This window comes from Entelurus aequoreus, linkage group LG12, assembly GCF_033978785.1.
Source record: "Entelurus aequoreus isolate RoL-2023_Sb linkage group LG12, RoL_Eaeq_v1.1, whole genome shotgun sequence".
In the NCBI taxonomy this organism is placed as follows: Eukaryota; Metazoa; Chordata; class Actinopteri; order Syngnathiformes; family Syngnathidae; genus Entelurus; species Entelurus aequoreus.
The window spans coordinates 34,534,477-34,559,070 of NC_084742.1; the positions used below are offsets into that span (position 1 = coordinate 34,534,477).

At 41.3% G+C, this 24,594-nt stretch overlaps 2 protein-coding genes across 5 annotated transcripts in view; one reads left to right on the forward strand and one right to left on the reverse strand.

Moving 5' to 3' along the window:
* The first annotated feature begins 1,394 nt into the window (after positions 1-1,394).
* LOC133662096 (RING finger protein 150-like) lies at positions 1,395-9,995 on the forward strand. Its single transcript, XM_062065780.1, has 6 exons — positions 1,395-2,223; positions 5,268-5,518; positions 6,314-6,468; positions 6,541-6,637; positions 6,704-6,965; positions 8,319-9,995. The coding sequence occupies exons 1-6, from the start codon at positions 1,767-1,769 to the stop codon at positions 8,432-8,434; spliced, it is 1,338 nt and encodes a 445-aa protein (XP_061921764.1). The 5' UTR covers positions 1,395-1,766; the 3' UTR covers positions 8,435-9,995.
* Positions 9,996-10,130: 135 nt separating this feature from the next.
* LOC133662097 (protein phosphatase methylesterase 1-like) overlaps positions 10,131-24,594 on the reverse strand; it is a 40,529-nt gene continuing 26,065 nt past the window's right edge. For 2 of the 4 annotated variants that reach the window (XM_062065782.1, XM_062065781.1), the window contains exons 2-15: positions 21,875-22,050; positions 21,487-21,683; positions 21,351-21,408; positions 21,218-21,269; positions 20,978-21,132; positions 20,807-20,897; positions 20,662-20,727; positions 20,445-20,583; positions 20,214-20,331; positions 20,091-20,135; positions 12,983-13,047; positions 12,832-12,896; positions 12,711-12,741; positions 10,131-10,197 (exon numbers count right to left, since the gene is read on the reverse strand). In XM_062065782.1, the coding sequence (XP_061921766.1) occupies positions 12,720-12,741; positions 12,832-12,896; positions 12,983-13,047; positions 20,091-20,135; positions 20,214-20,331; positions 20,445-20,583; positions 20,662-20,727; positions 20,807-20,897; positions 20,978-21,132; positions 21,218-21,269; positions 21,351-21,408; positions 21,487-21,683; positions 21,875-21,905 (1,104 nt within the window). In that variant the 5' untranslated portion in view covers positions 21,906-22,050 and the 3' untranslated portion in view covers positions 10,131-10,197; positions 12,711-12,719. Of the gene's footprint in view, positions 10,198-12,385; positions 12,742-12,831; positions 12,897-12,982; positions 13,048-20,090; positions 20,136-20,213; positions 20,332-20,444; positions 20,584-20,661; positions 20,728-20,806; positions 20,898-20,977; positions 21,133-21,217; positions 21,270-21,350; positions 21,409-21,486; positions 21,684-21,874; positions 22,051-24,594 lie in introns of those variants that run through there. The other 2 variants (XM_062065784.1, XM_062065783.1) reach the window with 2 other exon arrangements.

The window sequence follows — 24,594 nt, forward strand, 5'->3', positions numbered from 1 at the left end:
TGATAAATGGCTTTCGCACTGACAGTGGTTTTCTGAAGTGTTCCTGAGCCCATGTGGTGATATCCTTTACACACTGATGTCGCTTTATGATACAGTACCGCCTGAGATATCGAAGGTCACGGACATTCAATGTTGGTTTTCGGCCTTGCCGCTTACGTGCAGTGATTTCTCCAGATTCTCTGAACCTTTTGATATTACGGACCGTAGATGGTGAAATCCCTCGATTCCTTGCAATAGCTCATTGATAAATGTTGTTCCTAAACTGTTAGACTATTTGATCCTGCACTTGTTCACAAAGTGGTGACCCTCGTCCCATCCTTGTTTGTGAATGACTGAGCTTTTATACCCAATCATGGCACCCACATGTTCCGAATTAGCCTGCTCTCCTGTGGGATGTTACAAATAAGTGTTTGATGAGCATTCCGCAACATTCTCAGTCTTTTTTGCCACTTGTGCCAGCTTTTTTGAAACATGTTGCAGGCATCAAATTCCAAATGAGCTAATATTTGCAAAAAATAACAAAGTTTACCAGTTTGAATATTAAGTATCTTGTCTTTGCAGTCTATTAAATTGAATATAGGTTGAAAAGGATTGGCAAATCATTGTATTCTGTTTTTAAATTACAATTTACACAATGTGCCAACTTCACTGGCTTTGGGTTTTGTATATGTAGTAATGTTTTATATATATATATATATATATATATATATATATATATATATATATATATATATATATATATATATATATATATATATATATATATCAACTCGGTGCCTGACACTGTGACTTGAAGTGCAAGAGAATTTACACATTTTAAACAGGATGTGTGCAAGATGTTTACTTCAAAATAAATTAACACAATTATTGTTTTTGTGTTTAAAGTGCCAATGTAAAGAGACACAACTGAACTAAACAATACGAACATGTATAGTAAGATGCAAAGTCCACTTTGCAGCTATAATGCCGATTGAAGCTGTACTCATGAGTTAGAACCTGTTGACTCGCCATCTTGTATAAAGATCAATTGTTGAAATATAGAAATCAGGTCATTTTTATGTTGTTATGCCAGGTTAAATTATTTTTGTTTTTATGCCAGGCCGCTTGGTGGTGCAGCTTGGTAATGCTGCACACAACAGCTACTTGATGCGGAACTGAGTAAGACAAACTCAGACCGGACGTACACATGATATGTATTTCAAAATAACAGAATACCTCGGTCGTTTTTGCGTTTGGAAGGCCTATTCAAAGGGATAAACTGATATCATACAATTTATAATTATATATATATGGTAAATAAGCAAACACAAGTTGGTAGCTATAATATCGATGGTTTTAGTTGTAGTCACTCGACGGACAGTCTGCGCTTTAAGCACATAACCGGAAATAGCATTCTTTACGAACTGTCGCTTTATACTGGAACGTCCAGGCCCAGTCAAAACAAAGCAGCTCAAATGGCGTTTACAATTTAACAATATTAACTAACAGCCGCCGTCGAGCTCTTCATTCCCGACTGGTGCTCTTTTTTGAGGGGGAAGTCTAATTCGCCTGCTCGCCGTGTGTTTATTTCCTGTCAGTGTTCGTGTTTAACCTGCGGATATTTTAGTTCGCCGGAGATGGAGACGGCTAGCCAGCGACTGGGGATACGTAGCCTGCTGCAGGGGAGCGGCTGAAGGCGCCTTACATATCTAAGCGTGAAAAAGGGGGAGCTGCCATAAAAAAGGACGACTGGTTGCCATGGTGGAATAGGAGGTTTGAGTCCAGTCATGGCTCCGTGCTCCGTGGTGGCGGCCTGTCGCAGCTTGGCCCTCTCGACGTGGCTGCTGTCCTTCTGCTTCGTCCACCTACTGTGTCTCGACTTCACCGTGGCCGAGCGGGAGGAATGGTACACGGCCTTCGTCAACATAACCTACGTGGAGCCCGCCACCAAGGCGGTCCGCACCGACAAGACCGAGTGCGGCCGCTACGGGGAACACTCGCCCAAGCGCGACGCCAAGGGGGTGGTGGTCCTGCCCGCCGCCCCGCACGACCGCCAGGCCTGCGACCCCAGCACGCCGTTTCCGGCGCCGGCCCACGCCGGGGCCTGGGTGGCTCTGATCGCGCGGGGCAACTGCACCTACAAGGACAAGATCCGGCACGCCGCCGAGCACAACGCTTCGGCCGTGGTCATCTTTAATGTGGGCTCGGCTATTGCCAACGACACCATCACTATGCCTCATCCAGGTAAACCCCCTCACTTTGGAGTCATGGTCTAATTAGAATAAACGGTAACACTTTAGTATAGGGAACATATTCACCATTAATTAGTTGCTTTTTAAAGTAACAAAGACTTAATTTAGAGTTATTTGGACATTAGGGGAACATATAAGGGTTAGGGTTAATAAGCAATAATTCTGAGGTTATTGAGGGAAGACTCTTAGTTAATGGCTTACTGGTTGTATAATAAAGCCATGCAGAATAAGGCATTAATAAGTACTTAAAAGTCACTAATTAAGAGCCAATATGTTACTAATTTGCATGTTAATAAGCAACTAATTAATGGTGAATATGTGTTCCCCATACTAAAGTGTTACCGAATAAACTAACACAGTCTAAATGGGTTATACTTGTATAGCGCTTTTCTCCCTTCAAGGTAAGCGCTTTGACACTGAAGTGTATTTCTGGTCTTGTCATCCTCGTCCGGACAGAAGGGTGACACGGCAGTGTGGCTGGATCAAAAGAGACGTCCCGTCTCCGAACGAAAAGTTGCTTTATTACAAGCGAGCGTCATTTAAACAAGTCAAAAATGGAGGATTCCTGCCTTGGAGAAGCCAAACTATCAGTTGCTATATTCCTTCTTTGTCTGTCTGGGTGTGCGCTAAGTCTTAACAGCACCACCTGACCATAAAAGGAAATGTTTGTGTATAAGTGTCTGGAAAACAACTGCTTTAAGTCATAACTTAAAGGTTGGGATTTGAACTACACGGGTAGTTTCCTCTCAAGGATATGGCTATTTTGTTAAAGTTAAAGTACCAATGATTGTCACACACACGCACTAGGTGTGGTGAAATTATCCTCTGCATTTGACCCATCACCCTTGATTATCATTTGGTGATTTAACCCCCAATTCCAATCCTTGATGCTGAGTGTCAAGCAGGGAGGTAATGGGTCCCATTTTTATATTCTTTGGTATGACTCGGCCGGGGGTTTGAACTCACGACCTACCGATCTCAGGGCGGACCCTCTAACCACAAGGCCACTGAGCAGGTTTTACATTCCGAAGTCCCAATTAGGGCCTCCTTCCTACGAGAAGTGATCCAATTCACCTGCGAATATCAAACTAAGGGGCCTTATCTTATCATGTGCTCAAACTGAAATACCACTGTGTACTCAAACTTGAAGGTTTGCTTTCTCCAAGATGAATATGAGCATTCACCATATGTAGAACATAATATGAGTTATTAATACACTTCAACACTATTTCCACATTCACCCATTCACACACACATTCGCACACTGATGACGGGAGCTGCCATGCAAGGCCCTAACCACGACCCATCAGGAGCAAAAGTGAAGTGTCTTTGCTCAAGGACACAACGGACGTGACTAGGTTGGTAGAAGCTGGGGATCAAACCAGGAACCCTCAGGTTGCTGGCACGGCCACTCTCCCAACTGCGCCACGCCGTCCCCTAAATATAAAAATAATATTAATGCGTTACGGTTTTTGGTTCCGAGTTAGGACTTAAATTCCTGGCAAGTGATGACAAGTCAAGCTGTCAGTAGTAGTACCTAAAAGTAGGTTGTGGAATGGGAAATGTGGAATCCAGGTGTTCATACAGGAGTGGTCTTAAAGGAATTTGCTGCTGAGGGTCTCTGCTCTGAGACACACGCACTAACACCTGTGCCACCGTGCTGCCTCACTATACGAAAGTCCTGGGTTCAATCCTGTGCTCGGGATCTTTCTGTGTGGAGTTTGCATGTTCTCCCCGTGACTGTGTGGGTTCCCTCCGGGTACTGCGGCTTCCTCCCACCTCCAAAGACATGCACCTCGGGCATGATTGGCAACACTAAATTGGCCCTGGTGTGTGAATGATGTCTGTCTATCTGTTGGCCCTGCGATGAGGTGGCGACTTGTCCAGGGTGTACTCCACCTTCCGCCCGAATGTAGCTGAGATAGGCTCCAGCAACCCCCGCGACCCCGAACAGGAGAAGCGGTAGAAAAAAAAATGGATGGTCTCTGCTCTGTAAGAGTCTAGTCCAGGGGTGTCAAACTAATTTTAGATCGGGGGCCACATGGAGAAAAGTCTACTCTAAAGTGGGCCGGACTGGTAAAATGACGGCACGATAACTTAAAAATAACGACAACTTCAGATTGTTTTCTTTGTTTAAAAATAGAACAAGCACATTCTGAAAATGTACAAATTATAATGTTGTTGGTTTTTTTTTTTTACACTTACATGTTGCGGTTACTAGTATTCTATCTTTATTTGTCGTATTTATACTTTCTGAATAAATTATGTGATAATGTTCATCAGTCAACTCATTGGTGTTAATTTTCAACCTATCAAGATAAAAAAAATAATATCAAAATCAAATTACAGTATGTTATTTATGTAGTTTGCTCATTTTCCTCGACTGGTGCGCTAACATCATGTGGTTTATTTGATTTTTTTTTACATATGTAGCATCATCTACAAAGATACAAAGAATTGCTATTGCGACATCTAGTGGACACATGTAGAACAGCAGTTTCTTTCATTCAAACATTTCGGCTCATTTTATACTTAGCAAACTCATCCCGCGCGTCGGATAAAACCTGTTCGCATCCATTTTCTTCCGCTTATTGGAAAGCCCATTTCCCAGCCAATTCCTTCAGTTCCATGTAGAAGACCTCAACGTTCTTAGGCCAGTTGTGAGACAAAAGTCCTTCCGACATGTCCTAGGTCTACCCAGAACCCCTTTTGCTGGTTGGACATGCTCGAGCCACCTCAACTGGCTTCTCTCGATGTGGCGTAGAAGCAGCTCCACCCAACTGACTCCTCACCCTGTCTTTAAGGGTGAGCCCAGTCACCCTGTCCTTTTGGTCTGTACTAAAGCTTGAGGATAAGTCATTTATATTGGCTGGTAATTTGAGAGCTTTGCATTCAGGTAATTACTGCAGGTACTGCACCTCTCCATCTCAAACAAGACATCGAGACACTTGAACATCTGAGGCCTATATATATATATGAGTGTGGAGGCGAATACCTCCTATCACCTCTATGGCCTCAGCATTCTCCTCTCCTCAGGCACAGGCGAGGTGGTGGCTATCATGATCCCGGAGCTCAAAGGTCGAGAGGTAGTCGCGCTGCTGGAGCGCAACGTAACAGTCACCATGACGATCACCATTGGAACGAGGAACCTGCAGAAATACGTGAGCAGGACGTCGGTTGTGTTCGTGTCCATCTCCTTCATCGTGCTGATGATCATCTCACTGGCATGGCTGGTCTTCTACTACATCCAGAGGTTTCGATACGCAAATGCAAGGGACCGCAATCAGGTAGGACAAATAGAAAATAAACAGACACAGAACAGTGAAGGGTTGTTTAGGTCAGTGTTTTTCAACCTTTTTTGAGCCAAGGCACATTTTTTTTCATTGAAAAAATCCAGGGGGACACTATTCAATCCTCGTCGCCATTGTTGTGTGCCAAACTTGTCACTTATTAGTTCACTTATTAGCAATCTAAGCTTAATAATACACCAAAAGAAAGCTTATTGTCTTTTTCTGCCTTTTATTCCCGCTCTTACTTCTTCCACTTCCAGGTGTCCAACACACAACACATGTCATCGTGTTCTGTGTCCCCCGCCCTTAAGTTCCCCTTACAATGGTTCCGGTATTGTCCTGTGACCCGAGTAACCAATACATGACAGACACCACCAGCTGAAAATGTCAAAAACGAAACTCAATAGTCTATATTGACAATCTAAAGTCGTTCTCATCAAATACCTGATGCAATTGTTCGATATGACTTCAAACCATAACCATCATTAATTCTCTTGTCTCAAAGTAGGCTTACAAAGCAATGAGCTACCTGCTGCCACCTACTGGTACGGAAGAGTATTACATGGTCACTCTGCTGATCTCCAGACAGCACAGACACTCTACAACGGCACATTGTTTGCGGATTATAATTATTGGTTTGCAAAAAAATATTTTTCCGACCAATTAGGTGAAATTGCATAATTTCCAACGGCACACCAAACAATATCTCACGGTACACTAGCGTGCCGCGGCACAGTGGTTGAAAAACACTGGTTTAGGCCAGTCATAATCAGAACTTCCTGTCTCCTCCAGCGTCGTCTTGGAGACGCAGCCAAAAAGGCGATCAGCAAGCTGCAGGTGCGCACCATCAGGAAGGGCGACCAAGAGACCGAGGCTGACTTTGACAACTGCGCCGTGTGTATCGAAGGTTACAAGGCCAACGACGTGGTCCGCATCCTGCCCTGCAGGTAGACACTGTGCACTCCGAGTATGCCCCTTCCTGTTGTTGGGCCTGACTCCACTTGTCTCTGTCATTGAAGACATTTGTTCCACAAGACCTGTGTGGACCCGTGGCTGTTGGACCATCGCACGTGTCCCATGTGCAAAATGAACATCTTGAAGGCGCTCGGCATTGCTGTGAGTATGGCAGCAGGAGAATATAATTGGTTCTTTTTAATGCACCTCTGTTCGTCTTCTGTACAGCTGAATGCAGACTGTCTGGATGACTTGACGTTGGACTATGACCTGGCTCTGGGTGGCGTAGCGGGTGTCGGCATGGGTGGAGTTGGGGCCTTGGCCCTGGAGGCCGTAGTTTCTGGGGCGTCCAGCGATGGCACGCTAAGCGAGGGAGGCTCCTCTGTGGTGTTGGACCCTGGGGTGCGAAGGGTGGGACTGCCGCAGGATTACCAGGACCCCGACACCCTAAGGGACAGTCCCTTGACGGCCACTACCGACACGCACACAGGTGAACATCGGTGTTGCTAGCTACTCCCTGTGTTTACAAACGCCATACCTTTTGGCAAACACTATTTTTAGTTCCCCTATTGAAAAGCTTCTAGCAGCTCATTATGTGTCTCCATACACAGTGTGGAGCCGCTCCCCTAATCTAATAATCATCATCTCCTTTATGGCAAAAAAACGAATCTCTCAGTATCTTAAGGACACTAGAGGATGAGGCTTAACATGTTACACACCGAGAGCAAGCCAGGAGCAGGCATGTTGATAGCTAAGCTAAGCTCGCTTTTGAACAACACTAAGAAATAAGTGCTTGGTAAAATTTAAGAAGTGGAGATGGTACCGCGTTACAGCAGAAAGTAAGCAGTTATTAAAAGGAAATTAGCAAGTAAATTAATAAAAGTCTAGACTAGAGAACGGATGATAAAAGTGCGGGTGTGTCAGCATTGTCACAGTCAGCACACAACACGTAAGAGGAGGGCCGATTGACCCGTTAATTGACAAAAAAAAAGATCAGTGTATCAGGGGTAGGGAACCTATGGCTCTGGAGCCAGATGTGGTTCTTTTGATGACTGCATCTGGCTCTCAGGTAAATCTTAGCTGGCATTGCTTAACACGATAAGTAATGAATAATTACGCTGGTAATTACAGTGTTAAAAATAACGTTCAAAATATAAAACGTTCTCATGCATTTTAATCTATCCATCCGTTTTCCACCGCACCTGTTCAAGAAGTTGCATTAATGGTATGAAGTATTTTAATTACTATTGGTAAGCTTCAGAATAACAATGTTATTACAAAGAATAAGAGACTTATCATACTCATATCATATCATAAAATGTTGGTCTTACTTAAAATGCACGCATTTAGTTGTATTCAGTGTTAAAACATATCATATGGCTCTCATGGAAATACATTTTAAAATATTTTGCTTTCATGGCTCTCAGCCAAAAAGGTTCCCGACCCCTGCAGTACATGATCAATACTTGAATGATTAGGTTGCTATTTTAATTTTAATTTTTTGTTTTTGTTAATGTTTGCAAACTCAATAAATAATTGTCTAGACACAGGATGACTTTCAGTGCATAAACCAAAGGATTTAAATGAGTAGTAGATAGTAATGTTTGCTTTTGTTTAGTTATTGTGTTTTGCTCACACACTTGTATGTAATAAAAGAGGATAAGGAGCTGGTTTAAATATTGTGATAGTATTGTCAATAACAGTAAATGGATTAACAAAATATCACAGTTAATACACATATGATAGGTATTGGTCTTTCTCACTCACTCATGGATGATCGGTATCTGCAGCATAAAACTCTGTTTGGAACATCTCTTGTCTTGACACCTTGTTCCTCCTACAGGTGAGCTCCAGCCGATTGCGAGTAGCGCTTCTGTGGCTTCGCTGGTCATTGCTGTGGAAACTGGTCTTTTAGATGAGGAGGCGCCCATGGAACGAGTCCTGAAGGAGCCCCAATAAATCCATAACCGAGCAAACTAAGAATTGCAGACAGAAGCTGGTTCCGGTTTGGATTGGTTCTGCACTGGAGGTATTCAAAAACTGATGCAGGGCTCGAGTCTAGACCGTAATGGCCCTAAACACACCCAAAGAACTGGCCCAGTTTGGATCTGTTATTATTCTTCTCAGTATGTTCCAGTCTGATAAAAGTATCTGTAGTCACTGAAATCTCTAATCCTGCCTCGTCTGGATTCACACTAGACTTCCTGAATCTTAAAAGAAACATTTGATCAGGAAAATGTTCTCTGGAATGTTCTATTACCTGAGCCTTTCCACACAGACCCATTGCTCACTTCCTGTTGTGCTCCAAAATCCAACTCCAGTTTTTTTGTGGACTAAGTTCACTCTGCCAGGTGATGTCATGTGCTGAATTTTTAGGTTGACTTGGCAGTATTACAGCTCACAGTATTCAACTCACTTTTCAGCTCCCCCTTTTTTCTGCCTGTGTGTACAATTGTTGCAGATTGGTTTAAATTTCAGATGTTCTCCGTCCTCGGTCGTCATCAGGACCCCCCCACCAAAACAAAAAATTTAAAAAAGGCTGGTGATGTCAAGAAAGGAAACTAAAGATGTGGACCTCATATATTCTGCCTGAGGTATGAAGCAGTGTACCATAATCTCATGCTGCCTTTTTTTAAAAACAACCTACATTTGTCCCGTCTCTTGACAATCAATTTTTTAATCCTTTATCACATTTTGTCCCGTCTGGCAAATACTTTTTAGATTTATTCCTCTAAATTCACAGTGACGCCATAAAAAGAGACTGCAGAGGGGCGGCGTGTAAATATGAAAGCCTGTTGTGGCGCTGCCGCTGAGACGGATAAAGATTGTCATCTATTTTGATACCAGAAGAGATGTTTATTTTTGTAATGCTCACACTCAGCAACCAAGACTGACTGACCCCCGCCTGACCCCGTTACTTCTCCCGCTGTGCAGCCATGCTGGTCCTCAGCACGGTGCTGACGTGTTCTTGTTGTAAATATTAAACTGCTTGAAGCGGACCTTGTTGATAGGGGGTTGGTTGATCATTTCTGGGACGGAGATGTGACCCGCTAAATGTGTTGCCTGGCTGTCTTGTTTGAATTCTTTTAAATGTTGATTATTTCACATGTCCTGGACTGAAGTTGCATCTAAAATAAATAAAAAAATAACCACCATCGGTTGTGTGAAATGTAGACTTTAAATTTTACACTTGGAGGAAATAAATATGTTCTTCCTCACATACTTGGGTCAAATTAACTGTTTTATGGGGAGCTGTGAGCTACAACATTTGCTTTTTCTGTTGTAAAACCCTCCCTTAAAAATTTAAAGTTCTTCCTAAAAATGCTTGCAAGCTTTCACTTCACCATCTCAGTGGCGAGTCAATGGTGTACCCTATATATTTTATTTTAGCACTGTAATAGTATGTGATAATGACGATGCACTGTCATGGCTGCTTTTGTGAATGGTGTTTTAATTAAACCTGTCTGTTGTGTTGTAAGATTTTCTTGTTTTTATTATTTCTCATTCAGTTGGGGATTAGGGAGGGAACAAGTATGACAGAAATTAAAGTCATATTTTACCACACGGAAAAATACAAAAACAGCAGACTTGACCATTAACTGTCAATTTTATTGTTAAGAGCTTAGGACTACAGCAATAAATCAGCCATGAAAATGGAGCAATAATGGAGGTTTGTGTTGTTTGAAGCATGTGGATCAGATCAGGATCTTCTTTTTGCTATTCTGAAAGAGAATGTATACTTATATACATATGTATGTATGAATAAATATATGTTTATACATATTTATATATTAATGTGTGTGCTAAAAATGTAATTTAAAACATTTGTACCCACGACACGTACAACACTTAAGACCGTCAGTATATCAGTATGTGGAATTAAATTATGGAATGGATTAAGCAAATAAATCCAACAATGTATTAATATGATCCACTGCAAGAAACTCTTCAAGTGTTTACAAAGTACAAAGAAGAACCATGATAAACATTCTGAATTTATTTTGTCCATCCATTCATTTTCTAGATACTCTTATTTATCTCACTATATGAAATATAACTCACTTCACTCACTATTTATTTATTTATTTTTTAATGTTACTACTTATGGAGTATTTTGTGAATAAATTGAGAATGGGGTAAGATTAAATAAGCTCTGCTTCTTATACTCCTTTTTGAACATGTTGAACAGAGAAAATGGAAATTGTGATGTATCATGTTGTATGCATGCATGTTCCAAATAAACACAAACTCAACTCAACTAATCAGATTAATCACAGGGTTGCTGTGGATTGAATTCGATTAATCACGATTATTCATTTTTAATGTATATTAATCATGTTTAGCTTTGCATTTGCAAATAGACTCAACAAAGAAGAGAATATACTTTATATGCTTGTAGCATATTTATTAAACACCTATAGCATCATGTTAACGAACAAAAGCTATTTGCTTTTAAACAAACATGTATTCACATTAATGTTGACCTGTCACTTATTTTGTGTTATGGTTGTATTTCAAGATAAAAGTGCTTTAAAGACAAGAAAACTCCTTCCGACGGGGTGTGCATAACACTACGTCAATCCACTGTTCCCTCATGTTTTTTTGGTATTCAAATGTCCCATTAAGAAGGCCAACATGCTGAGTAACATCTTCCATATTCACTTGTTTGGTTCTGCAGTCAGTTTAACCTCCATTTGCATATAAGCAGGATGGTAACACTACTTGGACACACTGCCGGAAATGCGTTGCCAGAGACATTTCCGGGAGTTTAAGTCATTTTCTGCTGAAGATGGGCTGCATTACATTTTTTAAATCAGATTAACATACAGTACAGGCCAAAAGTTTGGACAAACCTTCTCATTCAATGCGTTTTTTTTATTTTCATGACTATTTTTTGTATGGTAGATTGTCACTGAAGGCATCAGAACTATGAATGAACACATGTGGAGTTATGTACTTAACAAAAAAAGGTGAAATAACTGAAAATATGTTTTATATTCTAGTTTTTTCATAATTGCCACTCTTTGGTCTTATTTCTTTTTTGCACACTCTTGGCATTCTCTCAATGAGCTTCAAGAGGTTGTCACCTGAAATGGTTTTCACTTCACAAGTGTCCTAGTTTTGATGCCTGTAGTGACAATCTACATAATCTAATCTAAATAGTCATGAAAATAAAGAAAATACATTGAAATAAGGTGTGTCCAAACTTTTAACCTGTACTGTATGTAAAACCTTTTGATCATGTTAATAATTATATACAGTAATGTCATAGTAAAACGGGTTAACGCATGCGATTAATCTTAAAAAAGTATAAACATAAATTAATCACACAGCTCAAGTACCGTATTTTTCGGAGTATAAGTCGCACCGGCCGAAAATGCATAATAAAGAGGGAAAAAACATACATAAGTTGCACTGGAGTATAAGTCGCATTTTATGGGGAAATTTATTTGATAAAACCCAACACCAAGAATAGACATTTGGAAGGCAATTTAAAATAAATAAAGAATAGTGAACAACAGGCTGAATAAGTGTACGTTATATGACGCATAAATAACCAACTGAGATCGTGCCTGGTATGTTAACGTAACATATTATGGTAAGAGTCATTCAAATAACTATAACATATAGAACATGCTATACGTTTACCAAACAATCTGTCACTCCTAATCGCTAAATCCGATGAAATCTTATACGTCTAGTCTCTTACGTGAATGAGCTGAATAATATTATTTGATATTTTACGGTAATGTGTTAATAATTTCACACATAAGTCGCTCATGAGTATAAGTCGCACCCCTGGCCAAACTATGAAAAAAAACTGCGAGTTATAGTCAGAAAAATACGGTAATTGTTCTTCACAACGTTACTTTAAAGGTGTTTTTAATCAGATTAATCACACTTTTGAATTTGGATTCATTGTGAATAATCACAGTAAATTACTTGCTTACATACATTTTACATTTACCCCAAAAAGACCCCAATATTTTGACACAAATGCTATTTTATTATAAGAATATAAACAAACACTTATTACCAAACATTGTACTAAAATGAATGCCATTTATTTGCTCCAAACCCGGTAGTCCTACCCGGGTGTATTTTTAAATTAAACATTTCAGGGAGTCGAGTCCCCTAACTCAGGTATGCATTCACCTAAACACTGACCCTATAACAATCTACACGTGGTTTCATATGAACATCATATCTTTACATATGAGAAAAGATAACTTACATGTGGACCTCATTCCGTAAAAGAGTTTGAGCTGTAGAGGCAATACAAATAATAAATATGACTTTTGTGTGAGCTCGAAGACCAAAACGACAGTATGATGAGAAGCAGTTGTCACTTTTACCTAATTTCTCTTCTGGCTTCTGCAAACTTGTGCCGTAACAGGAAGGAGGCCACGGCGTCAGCAACCTTCAAACACACGCACACAATAACACACACCTTAATTTGATGTAACTGGACCAGACACAACACTAACTAATGTGACGCGTTCTTACTTTATCTGGTTTGTCTTCTTGCACTGCATGACCACAGGGGGGCAGCACCTGCATCATGAATTTACCTGCAGACAGATAGACGCACTGCAATTGTCATCTTATCACACACACGCACACACACACACACACACACACACACACACACACACACACACACACACACACACACACACACACACACACACACACACACACACACACACACACACACACACACACACACACACACACACACACACACACACACACACACACACACACACACACACACACACACACACACACACACACACACACACACACACACACACACACACACACACACACACACACACACACACACACACACACACACACACACACATTCTTGTGTGTGGGACCTCCGAAAAATGCCACTCTTGCTAGCTATATAAAGATATGTATAAAAAAAGCTTGTTGTGAAAAATGAGTTGGAATTTCACAAGAAAAAATGTCACAATTTCACAAGAAAAACTTAGACTTTTGGCAGTACTATAATCCATCCATCCATCCATTTTCTACCGCTTTTTCCCTTCGGGGTCGCGGGGGGCGCTGGAGCCTATCTCAGCTACAATCGGGCGGAAGGCGGGGTACACCCTGGACAAGTCGCCACCTTATCGCAGTCAGTACTATAATAAAAGTCGTAATTTTACTCAACGCACGTCAAAGTTTTACAAGAGAAACTGAACATTTGTGCAATGTTATGATAAAAGTTGGAATTTTACTCAATAACAGTCGCAATTTCGCAAGAAAAGCTTAACATTTTGGCAATTTTATGAAAAGAGTCGCAATTTTACTCGACAAAAGTCACAATTTTATAAGAAAACTTAAAAATGTTGGCAATATTATAATAACAATCGGAATTTTACTTGGCAACATTATGACAAAAGTCATAATTTTACTGAAAAAATGTCACTATTTTACAAGGACAACAAAAAAACTGGCAGTATTGTGGTAAAAGTCAGAATTTTTTATGACAAATGTCACCATTTTGCATTAAAAAGTTAAAATTTTATATAAAAAAGTAATAATTTTACGAGAAAATATTGCAATAATTTTATAAGAAAAAAGTCGACACATTGTTAGTTAATTTTGTATTTTTTGTTTGTAATCGGTTTTTAATCTTCATTATTTACTTCAAGTTATTACAGTATGTCTCTATATCAGTGGTTCTTAACCTGGGTTCGATCAAACCCCAGTGGTTCGGTGAGTCGGGGTCAGGGGTTCGGCGGAGGTCAAGACACACCCGACTCATCGTGTAAATAAAATCTTCTCCCTATCGGCGTATTACGGATACGGCAACAGCAGAAGTCAGACTGATTTGCAGGTGTGTAATTTGTTGTGAGTTTATGCACTGTGTTGGTTTTGTTGTTTGAACAAGGTGATGTTCATGCACGGTTCATTTTGTGCACCAGTAAAAAAACATGGTAACACTTTAGTATGGGGAACATATTCACCATTAATTAGTTGCTTATTAACATGCAAATTAGTAACATATTGGCTCTTAACTAGTCATTATTAAGCACTTATTAATGCCTTATTCGGCATGGCCGTATTATAACCCTAACCCTCCAACCCTGGCCCTAACCCTCTAACCCAAACCCTAACCAAATAACTCTAAATTAAGTCTTTGTTACTTATAATATGTTCCCCTAGTGTCAAAAAAACTCTAAATGAAGTCTTTGTTACTTAGAATATGTTCCCCATACTAAAGTGTTACCAAAAACATATAACATTGTCTTGAATTTGAAAAAAAACCATCATTTTATTTTTCACTAAAGAAGGGTTCGGTGAATGCGCATATGAAACTGGTGGGGTTCGGTACCTCCAACAAGGTTAAGAACCACTGCTCTATATACATATTTATTTGATACATTTTGGCCAAAGGGGGTGCATTTCAATTTCTTACACACATGTATGGCCAGAGGGGGAGCACTTTAATTTTTTACACACACTTGTTATTTCATATGTTGGCCAGAGAGGGAGCACTTTTAAAACCGACACAGTCAATTTGAAAAATCCCTCCTTTTTAGGACCACCCTAAAATTTTGATAGATTTCCCCACCAGGGGTGCAAATGGGACATTCTCTATTAGATGCAATGGTTTTCCGTATTGGGACCATGATTTATGTCCTAACTTGTTCACTGGTCCTCATATGGAAGGTATTTTTCCTTGATGTCTCAAGAAGGGTAGAAATACAACAACACACACACATGGTTATGGGAGGAGACGTTTGGAAGTGGCGCTGCCTCTGAGCAGCGACATGCAAAAGTAGTCGCTCTGTTGTTTGTCCTTTTTCTTTTATTCTGTTTGTCATGTGCGATCAGTGTTTTGTGTTATCATCATGAGCCAATGAGCGCACAGGCTTTGCGGCCGAGCGGCTCTTATGAGAGGAGCTCTGAATGGCGTTGCCCGAGGTACAGTCACAGCTGAGAACTGTAGTGGTGTAGCGGCCAGCAGCTCCACTCACTGCAATACAGCCGTGACTTTTTGATCCGCTGTAGAGGCTCAAAAGTCGGGACCTTGGGCGGCGGCACGTACGAGGAAGCCGCGCACGGTGCCGCGAGGAGCGGTCTCGAAAAGGAAGCGAGGGCGGAGAGGAGGAGTGCGACAGCGGCTTCGCCGACTTGGATTACGCCACTTAACCCTTCCCTCCATCATCCTCAGTAACGCACAATCACTGAGGAACAAAGTAGATGAGCTTCAAGCTCATGTAAACTGCATATCCGAATACAGGAACGCTTGTGTGATTGCACTAACAGAGACGTGGTTAAAGGATCACGACTTGAACCAGGACCTGGAAATCACTGGTTTCGGGCAGCCTTTTCGGCTCGACAGAGACGCACAGCTGACGGGAGGCGTGTGCTTGTATGTGAACCCAGCCTGGTGCAAGACTGTCACGGTGCGGGAAACTATATGTCGCCCCGACATTGAACTTTTAAGTGTCTCACTGCGGCCGTCTTATTTACCGCGAGAAATCCCACAGCTGTTCATGACAGTTGTCTACATCCACCCCAGAGCTAATATGGGAGAGGCAACATCCACTATTGTTAAACTTGTGCACCGTCTTCAAAGTATCAGCCCCGAAGCCCCCCATTTTTTATTGGGAGATTTTAATTCATGTAGCCTGAAGAAGTCCCTAGGTCACTTTTACCAGTATGTAACCTGCCCAACTAGGCATGGAAAAATTCTGGACCTGTGCTGTGGCACCATAAAAGGCGCTTACAAATCCTACGGACTAGCACCATTAGGCTCATCTGATCACAACAGCATCATCCTGGCCCCTGTGTATAAACCGGCCCTCAAGAGAGGAAAAGTGGAGTGCAAGGAGGTGGCTGTGTGGACCGAAGGCTCTATTCGTGAACTAAATGGTTGCTATGACAGCACCAATTGGGATGTTTTTAAAGACTCTTGTAAGGACCTGAACGAACTGAGTGACACTGTGACAAGTTATATTAAATTTTGTGAGGAAATGACTATCCCGAGGAAGATAATTAAAGTATACCCAAATAATAAGCCATGGGTTAGCAAATCCCTTAAAAATTCCTTAAACTTGAAAAAGTTGGCTTTTTATCAGGGTAATATTGGAAAACAAAGAGAAGCTCACAAGCTGGTCAAAAAAGAGATGAAAATGGCCAAGCTACAGTATAAAGATAAGGTAGAGGAAGAACTAAAAATGGTAGTTCACGCTCTGCTTGGAGGGGAATTAAGTCCATGGTCGGAATGCAAGACTCCAAAAAAGGTCTGTCTAACCCCCACAAGCCTGATTCTGTAATAGCAGATGACTTAAATCAGTTCTATTTGAGATTTCATTCTCATGATTTCAGTAATGAACTATCTGAATTCAGAGGTGCCCCTGTGAGCAGTCAGATTCAGATTAATGAAATGGATGTCTGGAGAACATTTGAGCAGACAAATGTGAGGAAAAGCCAGGGGCCTGACTGCATTAGTGGTAAACTACTTAAAGAATGTGGTCTGTTTTTATGTGGCATTTTCTCTCACATCTTCCAACTGTCTTTATCACAGAACTGTGTCCCCAAATTATGGAAGGAGTCCCTTGTAGTACCTGTTGCAAAGGTCCCATCACCAAGGGAACTGAATGACTACCGCCCTGTGCCATTGACCTCCCTGGTGATGAAAAGCTTCGAGAAAATAGTGAAGCAGAGTTTAATGGTCATGACCCAGGATGCAATTGACCCACTACCGTTTGATTATCAGCCCAGGAAAGGTGTGGATGATGCCATAGCAACATTACTACACCTTTTTGTTTGGCATCTAGATGGAAATAAAACACATGCACGCTTATGCTTTGTGGATTTTTCATCTGCGTTCGACTGCATGCAGCCACACATTCTGGCTCGTAGACTGCTGAATATGTCCAATATTGACTTTGGTACTATATGCTGGCTAGTGGACTTTCTCACCTCAAGATCACAGAGGACCCGTGTTAATAGCACAATGTCTGACGCTCGCTTATGCTCCACAGGATCACCCCAGGGACGGGTCCTGTCCCCCCTGCTGTTTGTACTGTATACAAATGACTGTCAGAGCACACTTCAGTCAAGGTACATCACTAAGTTTGCAGATGACTCGGTCATAGTCAGCCTCCCGCAGGCCAAAGAGTCAGACCACGGTCCGGTTTTGGAGAACTTTCTCAAATGGTGCGATGATTCGTACCTGGAGCTTAATGGCGATAAAACGAAGGAGATGTACATTGACTTTCGCCGTGATCCCCCTGCCAAAGCACCCATTCTCATTTATGGCTCTGCTGTTGAGATAGTCCGTGAATACAAGTATCTAGGCACAATTTTAGACATTAAATTGACCTTTGATGCCAGAGGCTGTTTTTCTTGAGGAGACTGAGGGGCTTTGAGGTTGATAGGACACTGATGAGGATGTTCTATTCATCTTGTATCGAGTCCATTTTAACTTATTCTATCACTTCCTGGTTTGGTAACCTCAGTGTGGCCAATAAAAACAGACTAGGTCGTATATTTAAGGTGTGCCAAAAGACCATAGGCACTACCTTGAACCCCCTGAACCAGATCTATCAGGCCAGAGTCATCCAGAAGGCAAAGGCCATTCTGGTCAACCCTCAGCACCCTCTCTTCCCAGAGTTTAGACTCTTGCCCTCAGGATGCAGGTACGCCCCTAGTAATAGAAAGGCCAAAAACAACAGATACATAAGATCCTTTGTTCCCTCAGCTGTTGATTTTATAAATGAGCTTCTTAAACAAGCTTAGCTGCTATGCAGTCACTTTAGTGGGAAGCGACGTGTGTTGATTAGTTTTAATTGTATTACAAATGCTTTTACTTTTTAGCTCAATGCCTTCATGATGGTTTGTATGTTGTATGTATTTTATGTATTTGTACCTTGTTTCACTGTTGTACCTTGTTTTTACTGTTGAACCTTGTTTTAATGACTACTGCTGCAAACCAAATTGCCCCTCGGGGACAATAAAGATTTTCTAAGTCTAAGTCACACACACACACACACACACACACACACACACACACACACACACACACACACACACACACACACACACACACACACACACACACACACACACACACACACACACACACACACACACACACACACACACACACACACACACACACACACACACACACACACACACACACACACACACACACACACACACACACACACACACACACACACACACACACACAAATGCACGCACGCACGCACACATGCACACACATTCTTGCATTTAGTACCTTCTTGAGACCTGAGAAAAATGCCAACCTTTTTAGGACCACCCTTTCTAGATATATAAAGAAGTGTATTTACAACATTAATAATATATACATACTATGCAAATATAAAAAAGCTTGTTGTGAAAAATAAGTTGGAATTTCACAAGAAAAAATGTCACAATTTCACAAGAAAAACTTGGAATTTTGGCAGTATTATCATAAAAGTTGTCCTTTTACTCAACACAAGTCAAAATTTTACAAGATAAACTGAACATTTGTGCAATATTATGATAACAGTTGGAATTTTACTCAATAACAGTCGCAATTTCACAAGAAAAGCTTAGCATTTTGGCAATTTTATGAAAAGAGTCGCAATTTTACTCGACAAAAGGCACAATTTTGTAAGAAAACTTTAAAATGTTGGCAATATTATAATAATAATCTGAATTTTACTTGGCAAAATTATGACAAGTCATAATTTTACTCAAAAAATGTCACTATTTTACAAGAACAACAAAAAAATTGGCAATATTATGATAAAAGTCAGAATTTTATATGACAAATGCCACCATTTTGCATTAAAAAGTAATAATTTTAAGTAAAAATGCAATAATTTTACAAGAAATATTGCAATATCACAGAAACAGAAAGAATATGAGAAATTGTTCCTAATTTTTATAAGAAAAAAATCGACACATTGTGATTCGTTAATTAATTTTTAATTTAATTTTTCGTTTGTAATTGGTTTTTAATCTTCATTATTTTCTACAAGTTATTACAGTATTTCTCTATATACATATTTATTTTGTTAATTTCGGCCAAAGGGGGTGCATTTCAATTTCTTACACTCACTTGTTATTACATATGATGGCCAGAGGGGGAGCACTTAATTTTTTTACACACACTTGTTATTTCATATGTTGGCCGGAGGGGGAGCACTTTTAAAACCGACACAGTCAATTTGAAAAATCCCTCCTTTTTAGGACCACCCTAATTTTGATATATTTCACCACCAGGGGTGCAAAGGAGACATTCTCTATTAGATGCAATGGTTTTCCGTATTGGGACCATGATTTATGTCCTAACTTGTTCACCGGTCCTCTTTATGGAAGATACTTTTCCTTGTTGATGTCTTAAGAAGGGTAAAATTACAAGAACCCACACACACACACACACACATGCACGCACACGGCCGTGATGTCACTTTCCGCTTCACCGCTGACTGGCAGCACCAGGTGCTATCTCCATGGAGACCTCAGCAAAGATGCACACACAATGTATAAAAAGCTTTGCAACTATTCCAACTAGCATTCTTTTCCCTAGAATTCTTGGCTACTATGGGAACGACGGGGCATGGCTTACCTTGGATCTGGCCTATGGTCAGGTCACGGTCAAGCCGGTCGATTCCTGCCAACACATGAGAGTTTCATATGAGCTTTAGGCAAGCTGGTAGAAAGGAACATTGAGAGATCATTAGGTTCTCACCAGCCAGGAGGAGAAGCTTTGGCAGGTTGCAGGACAAAAAGAGGTTGGACGTTCCCCGAAACCAGCCGTCCCAGTATTTCTCCGACTTCGACAGGTCTATGCGCCATCTGTAGACACTCTGGCACACCACAACATGCACATTCTCTCGTCATTTCCAGTGCCAAATGGTGGCTGTGAGGATGCTTACAATGGGATGTGTGTCACATTGATGTTCGAGTGTGTTTTTCATACCTGGCCTTCGCTGAGGCTCACCTCCGTGGCGGCGTTGTCTTTATCATAGCTTTGGTCGTAGAACTCCTCGTTGCATTCGACCACCACATCGCTCACTGGGCTGGCCTGCTCCAGAGAGTCAGTCTCCTCTACCTCACACCTAACACAGAGCACCAATTAAGAGGAGGGACCGGGGATGAAGTCAGGCACCTCTACTGACCAATTAACACCAGCTTACCTTTTGATTTGACCAACCATCGACACTCTAGCAGATTCCAGATTCCGGATTTGCCCGCTCTTGACACTAACGTGGGCAGTTTTCATATTGTATGCAGCTATAACAAAGTATTAAACAATACTAAACTGTGGCGATGAATGCTCACCTCCACTCGATGGCGTGGTCCATAGACTTGAAGGACTTGGGTCTTCCTTTCAGGAAATTCTGTATGCTGTGAAGCGCCTCCATTGCACTTCCTGCCATCCACGTTTGGGAAATCGCCATTTCGGAGTGATGAATGAGTATAAACTGAGCAGAACTACAAAAAACTCCTCACCCTCGACAACATCGATGGCCACCAGTCCCACAGTGGTTGGCAACAGCTCATTGCCGGATGTGTGCACTGCAATCGCCCCGCCGACCCCGTGGCCAATCAGGACAATGGGGGGAGGAGTCTCGCCGTAGCATGCTCTGACCACGTTGGCAATGTCGCTGCAAATGGAGGAGAAGCATTATTAGTGTTATTTCACAAGAAGTCGTGACTCCTCGTTGTTGTTGTCATCCCAGACATGGTTACCTGGACATGGTTTGAGTGGAGAAGTCATCTGATTGGCGGACCAGAGTGTCACCTGGATGAAGCACAAAATCCACAATGAAAACTATTTTGTAATTGCTATCAAAATGAGACAAGGGATGTTTGGTTCCCTCACCGTGACCCCTGAGGTCCATGGCAAGCACCCGGCAGCACACTCTGGCAGCGATGGCGGTCTGCAACACACAAAAAGAAGGCAAAGCATGAGATTTAGCCTAATGTCTTCACTTGTACGCTTTGTTGGGAGCACTCACAGTGAAGACTGCCCAGGACAAGGCCGAGTGTCCTCCCCCATGCAGAAGAACGAGCAGGGGCCCCTCGTGTCCCGCTTTGTAAACCCGGAAGATGTCTCGGCTGTCGGCCTGGCCCACGTTTACGTCCTCCATCTGATCGAAGTACTCTTGCCACGGTACGGGCGAGTAGTCGAGCTTCTGGCCGACGTCACTGGTCGACATGCGGGCACAAGGAAACACTGTATATTCACGGCAAAAGAATGATATTTACAGTCAGAATGACGCTAAAATAGCTTAGGCTCGACTGACCGATACTGGGTGAACTAGGCAGCTAACGCTAATTCATCAGACAGGTTTGTTTTGTTCCTTCAGTGCCACAACACTCACAGGTGTTTTGGAAAGGCGACTTACTGCTCCGTATCAAAGTTCTCCTCCCACATGTTTGCTCCCAAGCGGTTGTAGTCTTGGATCCGGCGCGTACGTGCTGATGGAAAGGGAAGGCGTTTTCCTCAAACGTCTCTTTCCGGCAACATCTAGACGCCTTCTTTCACATCCCTGGACCGAATAAGCAGCGCCGGCTGACACCTTAAAGGACAATAAAGAGTCAGCTGGCGTTGTCAGGGAGTATTTCGGCGGCCGCGTCCTATTGGCCGACCCCTTAGAAGTGGGCTAGGAGATTGACACTGTCCAAACTCAGGGCTTGATGTACTAAAGGTTTGCGTGTTATAAAACACGTGCAAACTTAATAGCGCACACAAAGCTGATCTACTGAGCTCGTGCTAAGAGGATTGCGTCTCTTAAATGTGCAAAATAGAGGGCGCAATCCATTTAGCGTGCCTGTCTTCATGTAGACCAGGGGTGACAAACGTACGGCCCGCAAACAGATTTTATTCCGCCCGTGGGATGAGTTTGCAAAGTATAAAAATGAGCCGAAATTTTTGAATGAAAGAAACTGCTGTTGTAAATGTGTCCACTAGATGTCACCATAGCAATTCTTTGTATCTTTGTAGATGATGCTACATATGTGCAAAATAAACCACATGATGTTAGTACATCAGTTGAGAAAAATGAGCAAACTACATAAATAACATCCTGTATTTTGATTTTGATATCTTTTTTTTATCTTGATGGATTGACAATGAACACCAATGAGTTGACTGATGAACATTATCAGATAATTTATTCAGGAAGTATAAATAACAACAAATAAAGATAGAATACTATTAACCGCAACATGTAAGTGTAAAAAACCCCCAACAACATTATGATTAGTACATTTTAAGAATGTGCTTGTTCTATTTTTAAACAAAGAAAACAATCTGAAGTTGTCTTTATTTGTAAGTTATCGTGCCGTGATTTCACTAGTCCAGCCCACTTGGGAGTAGATTTTTCTCCATGTGGCCCCCGATCTAAAATGAGTTTGACACCACTGATGTAGATGCAGAATATATTCTAATTATTTGAATACCCACAATACTGGGCGGAACAGGTGCAAATATAATCATTCAGCGCACACAATGGGATTTCTCAATACTAAGTACTAATACTAAGACTGTTCTGTGGTCGCTGTTTTGCATCTATATTTAGCATTAGCTGTCCAGCCACTCAGGCAAATCGTATTTTTGATGCAGATGCCCATATCTGCTGTACAGACTGCACATTTTAAATCTATGTGCAAACTTGCAGTTACACACAAATGGCTGTGAGAAAGGATGTGGTTGTGCTGCAAAGATATATGATGGACAAAGAATCCTCCATCCTAGGTCAACATATGTGGGCGGTCAGAAATAATTAAAAACAATAGACGTATTCTAATTCGTAAACAAACGTAAATAAAAGTCCGCTTGCTGCGGAGCCAATGGGAGGTCCTCTATTCCACCCATAAAACCCAATAAATAACCATCCAAAAACCGCCCACGATACTCTATTTACATTTCGTGACTTGAATATTAACCACGTATTAGTGATATTGTTGTTATAAGCGCTAACACACACAAACAATATACAGTAGCGCCAGGATCACAAGCTTGTGTGCCAATGTTGACATGATCGACTCATTAGCTGTTTTCTTGCTCCTCAAACTTTATTCTAGATCATAAATCATGCCTCTCACATGGATAGGACTTCTTCTGACAAGTTGGGACACTTTAACAACCAATTTAGACCCGGGAATGGCAAGAGCGACACAAAAAGACTCTTGGTTCCACCCTACTTTTCTTTGTGAGGATTATGAGTCATTCTTCATCTAAACGGGAATATATGAACATCCTAGTAGTCGGCATCCTAATGACAGCAGACCTTTACAGTAAGTGATGTTTTGTTAAGTTTGTTGGCTCTCATAAAGTCTGCAGTGAGTAATATTAAATATTATGAATGTGCCTGTTACTACATTACATATATACTTACATCTATATAAAACCTTAAGGGAGGTGTTTGGATGTTTTTTTAGGGGCTTCATAGGCAGAATAGAGCTGCTCCCATAGGCTCCATTATAAGCAGACTTTTTATCGCATTGATTTACTATTTAGAATGCATTAAAACATTTTTTTCTGTCGTCATGTCTTTCATAATGATTGGGAACGAAAAAGTACAGTTCCCCTTTAAGGGGCTGATGAAAACAAATGTATTTAATATGTTTTGGTCTTTGCTGGCAATGAAAACAACTTCTTGCAGTACGCATTTTTTAATTATTTTTTTAAACGTCTGTATCATTTCAGTGCACCAACGTATTAGTGACACCTTTAGGATGTTAAAAAGTGGGTTAATAAAGTTAAAGTTAAAGTACCAATGATTGTCACACACACACTAGGTGTGGTGAAATTTGTTCTCTGCATTTGACCCATCCCCTTGTTCACCCCCTGGGAGGTGAGGGGAGCAGTGAGCAGCAGCAGTGAGCAGCAGCAGTGGCCGCGCCCAGGAATAATTTTTGGTGATTTAACGGTTTAATGGTTCCATTATGATCACACTGCAGGACTGTTTTTAAAATTCCCAGAAAAAGTAGTACATGTCTACTTGATATTTAAAAAAAAAAGCAAAACGCCACAGGTAGGAGGCGCATGATAACATGAATGTGGAGGGAACTGAGTATTGTAGTTCACGCAAAATCCTCATTTAAATAGGACAGTCTGC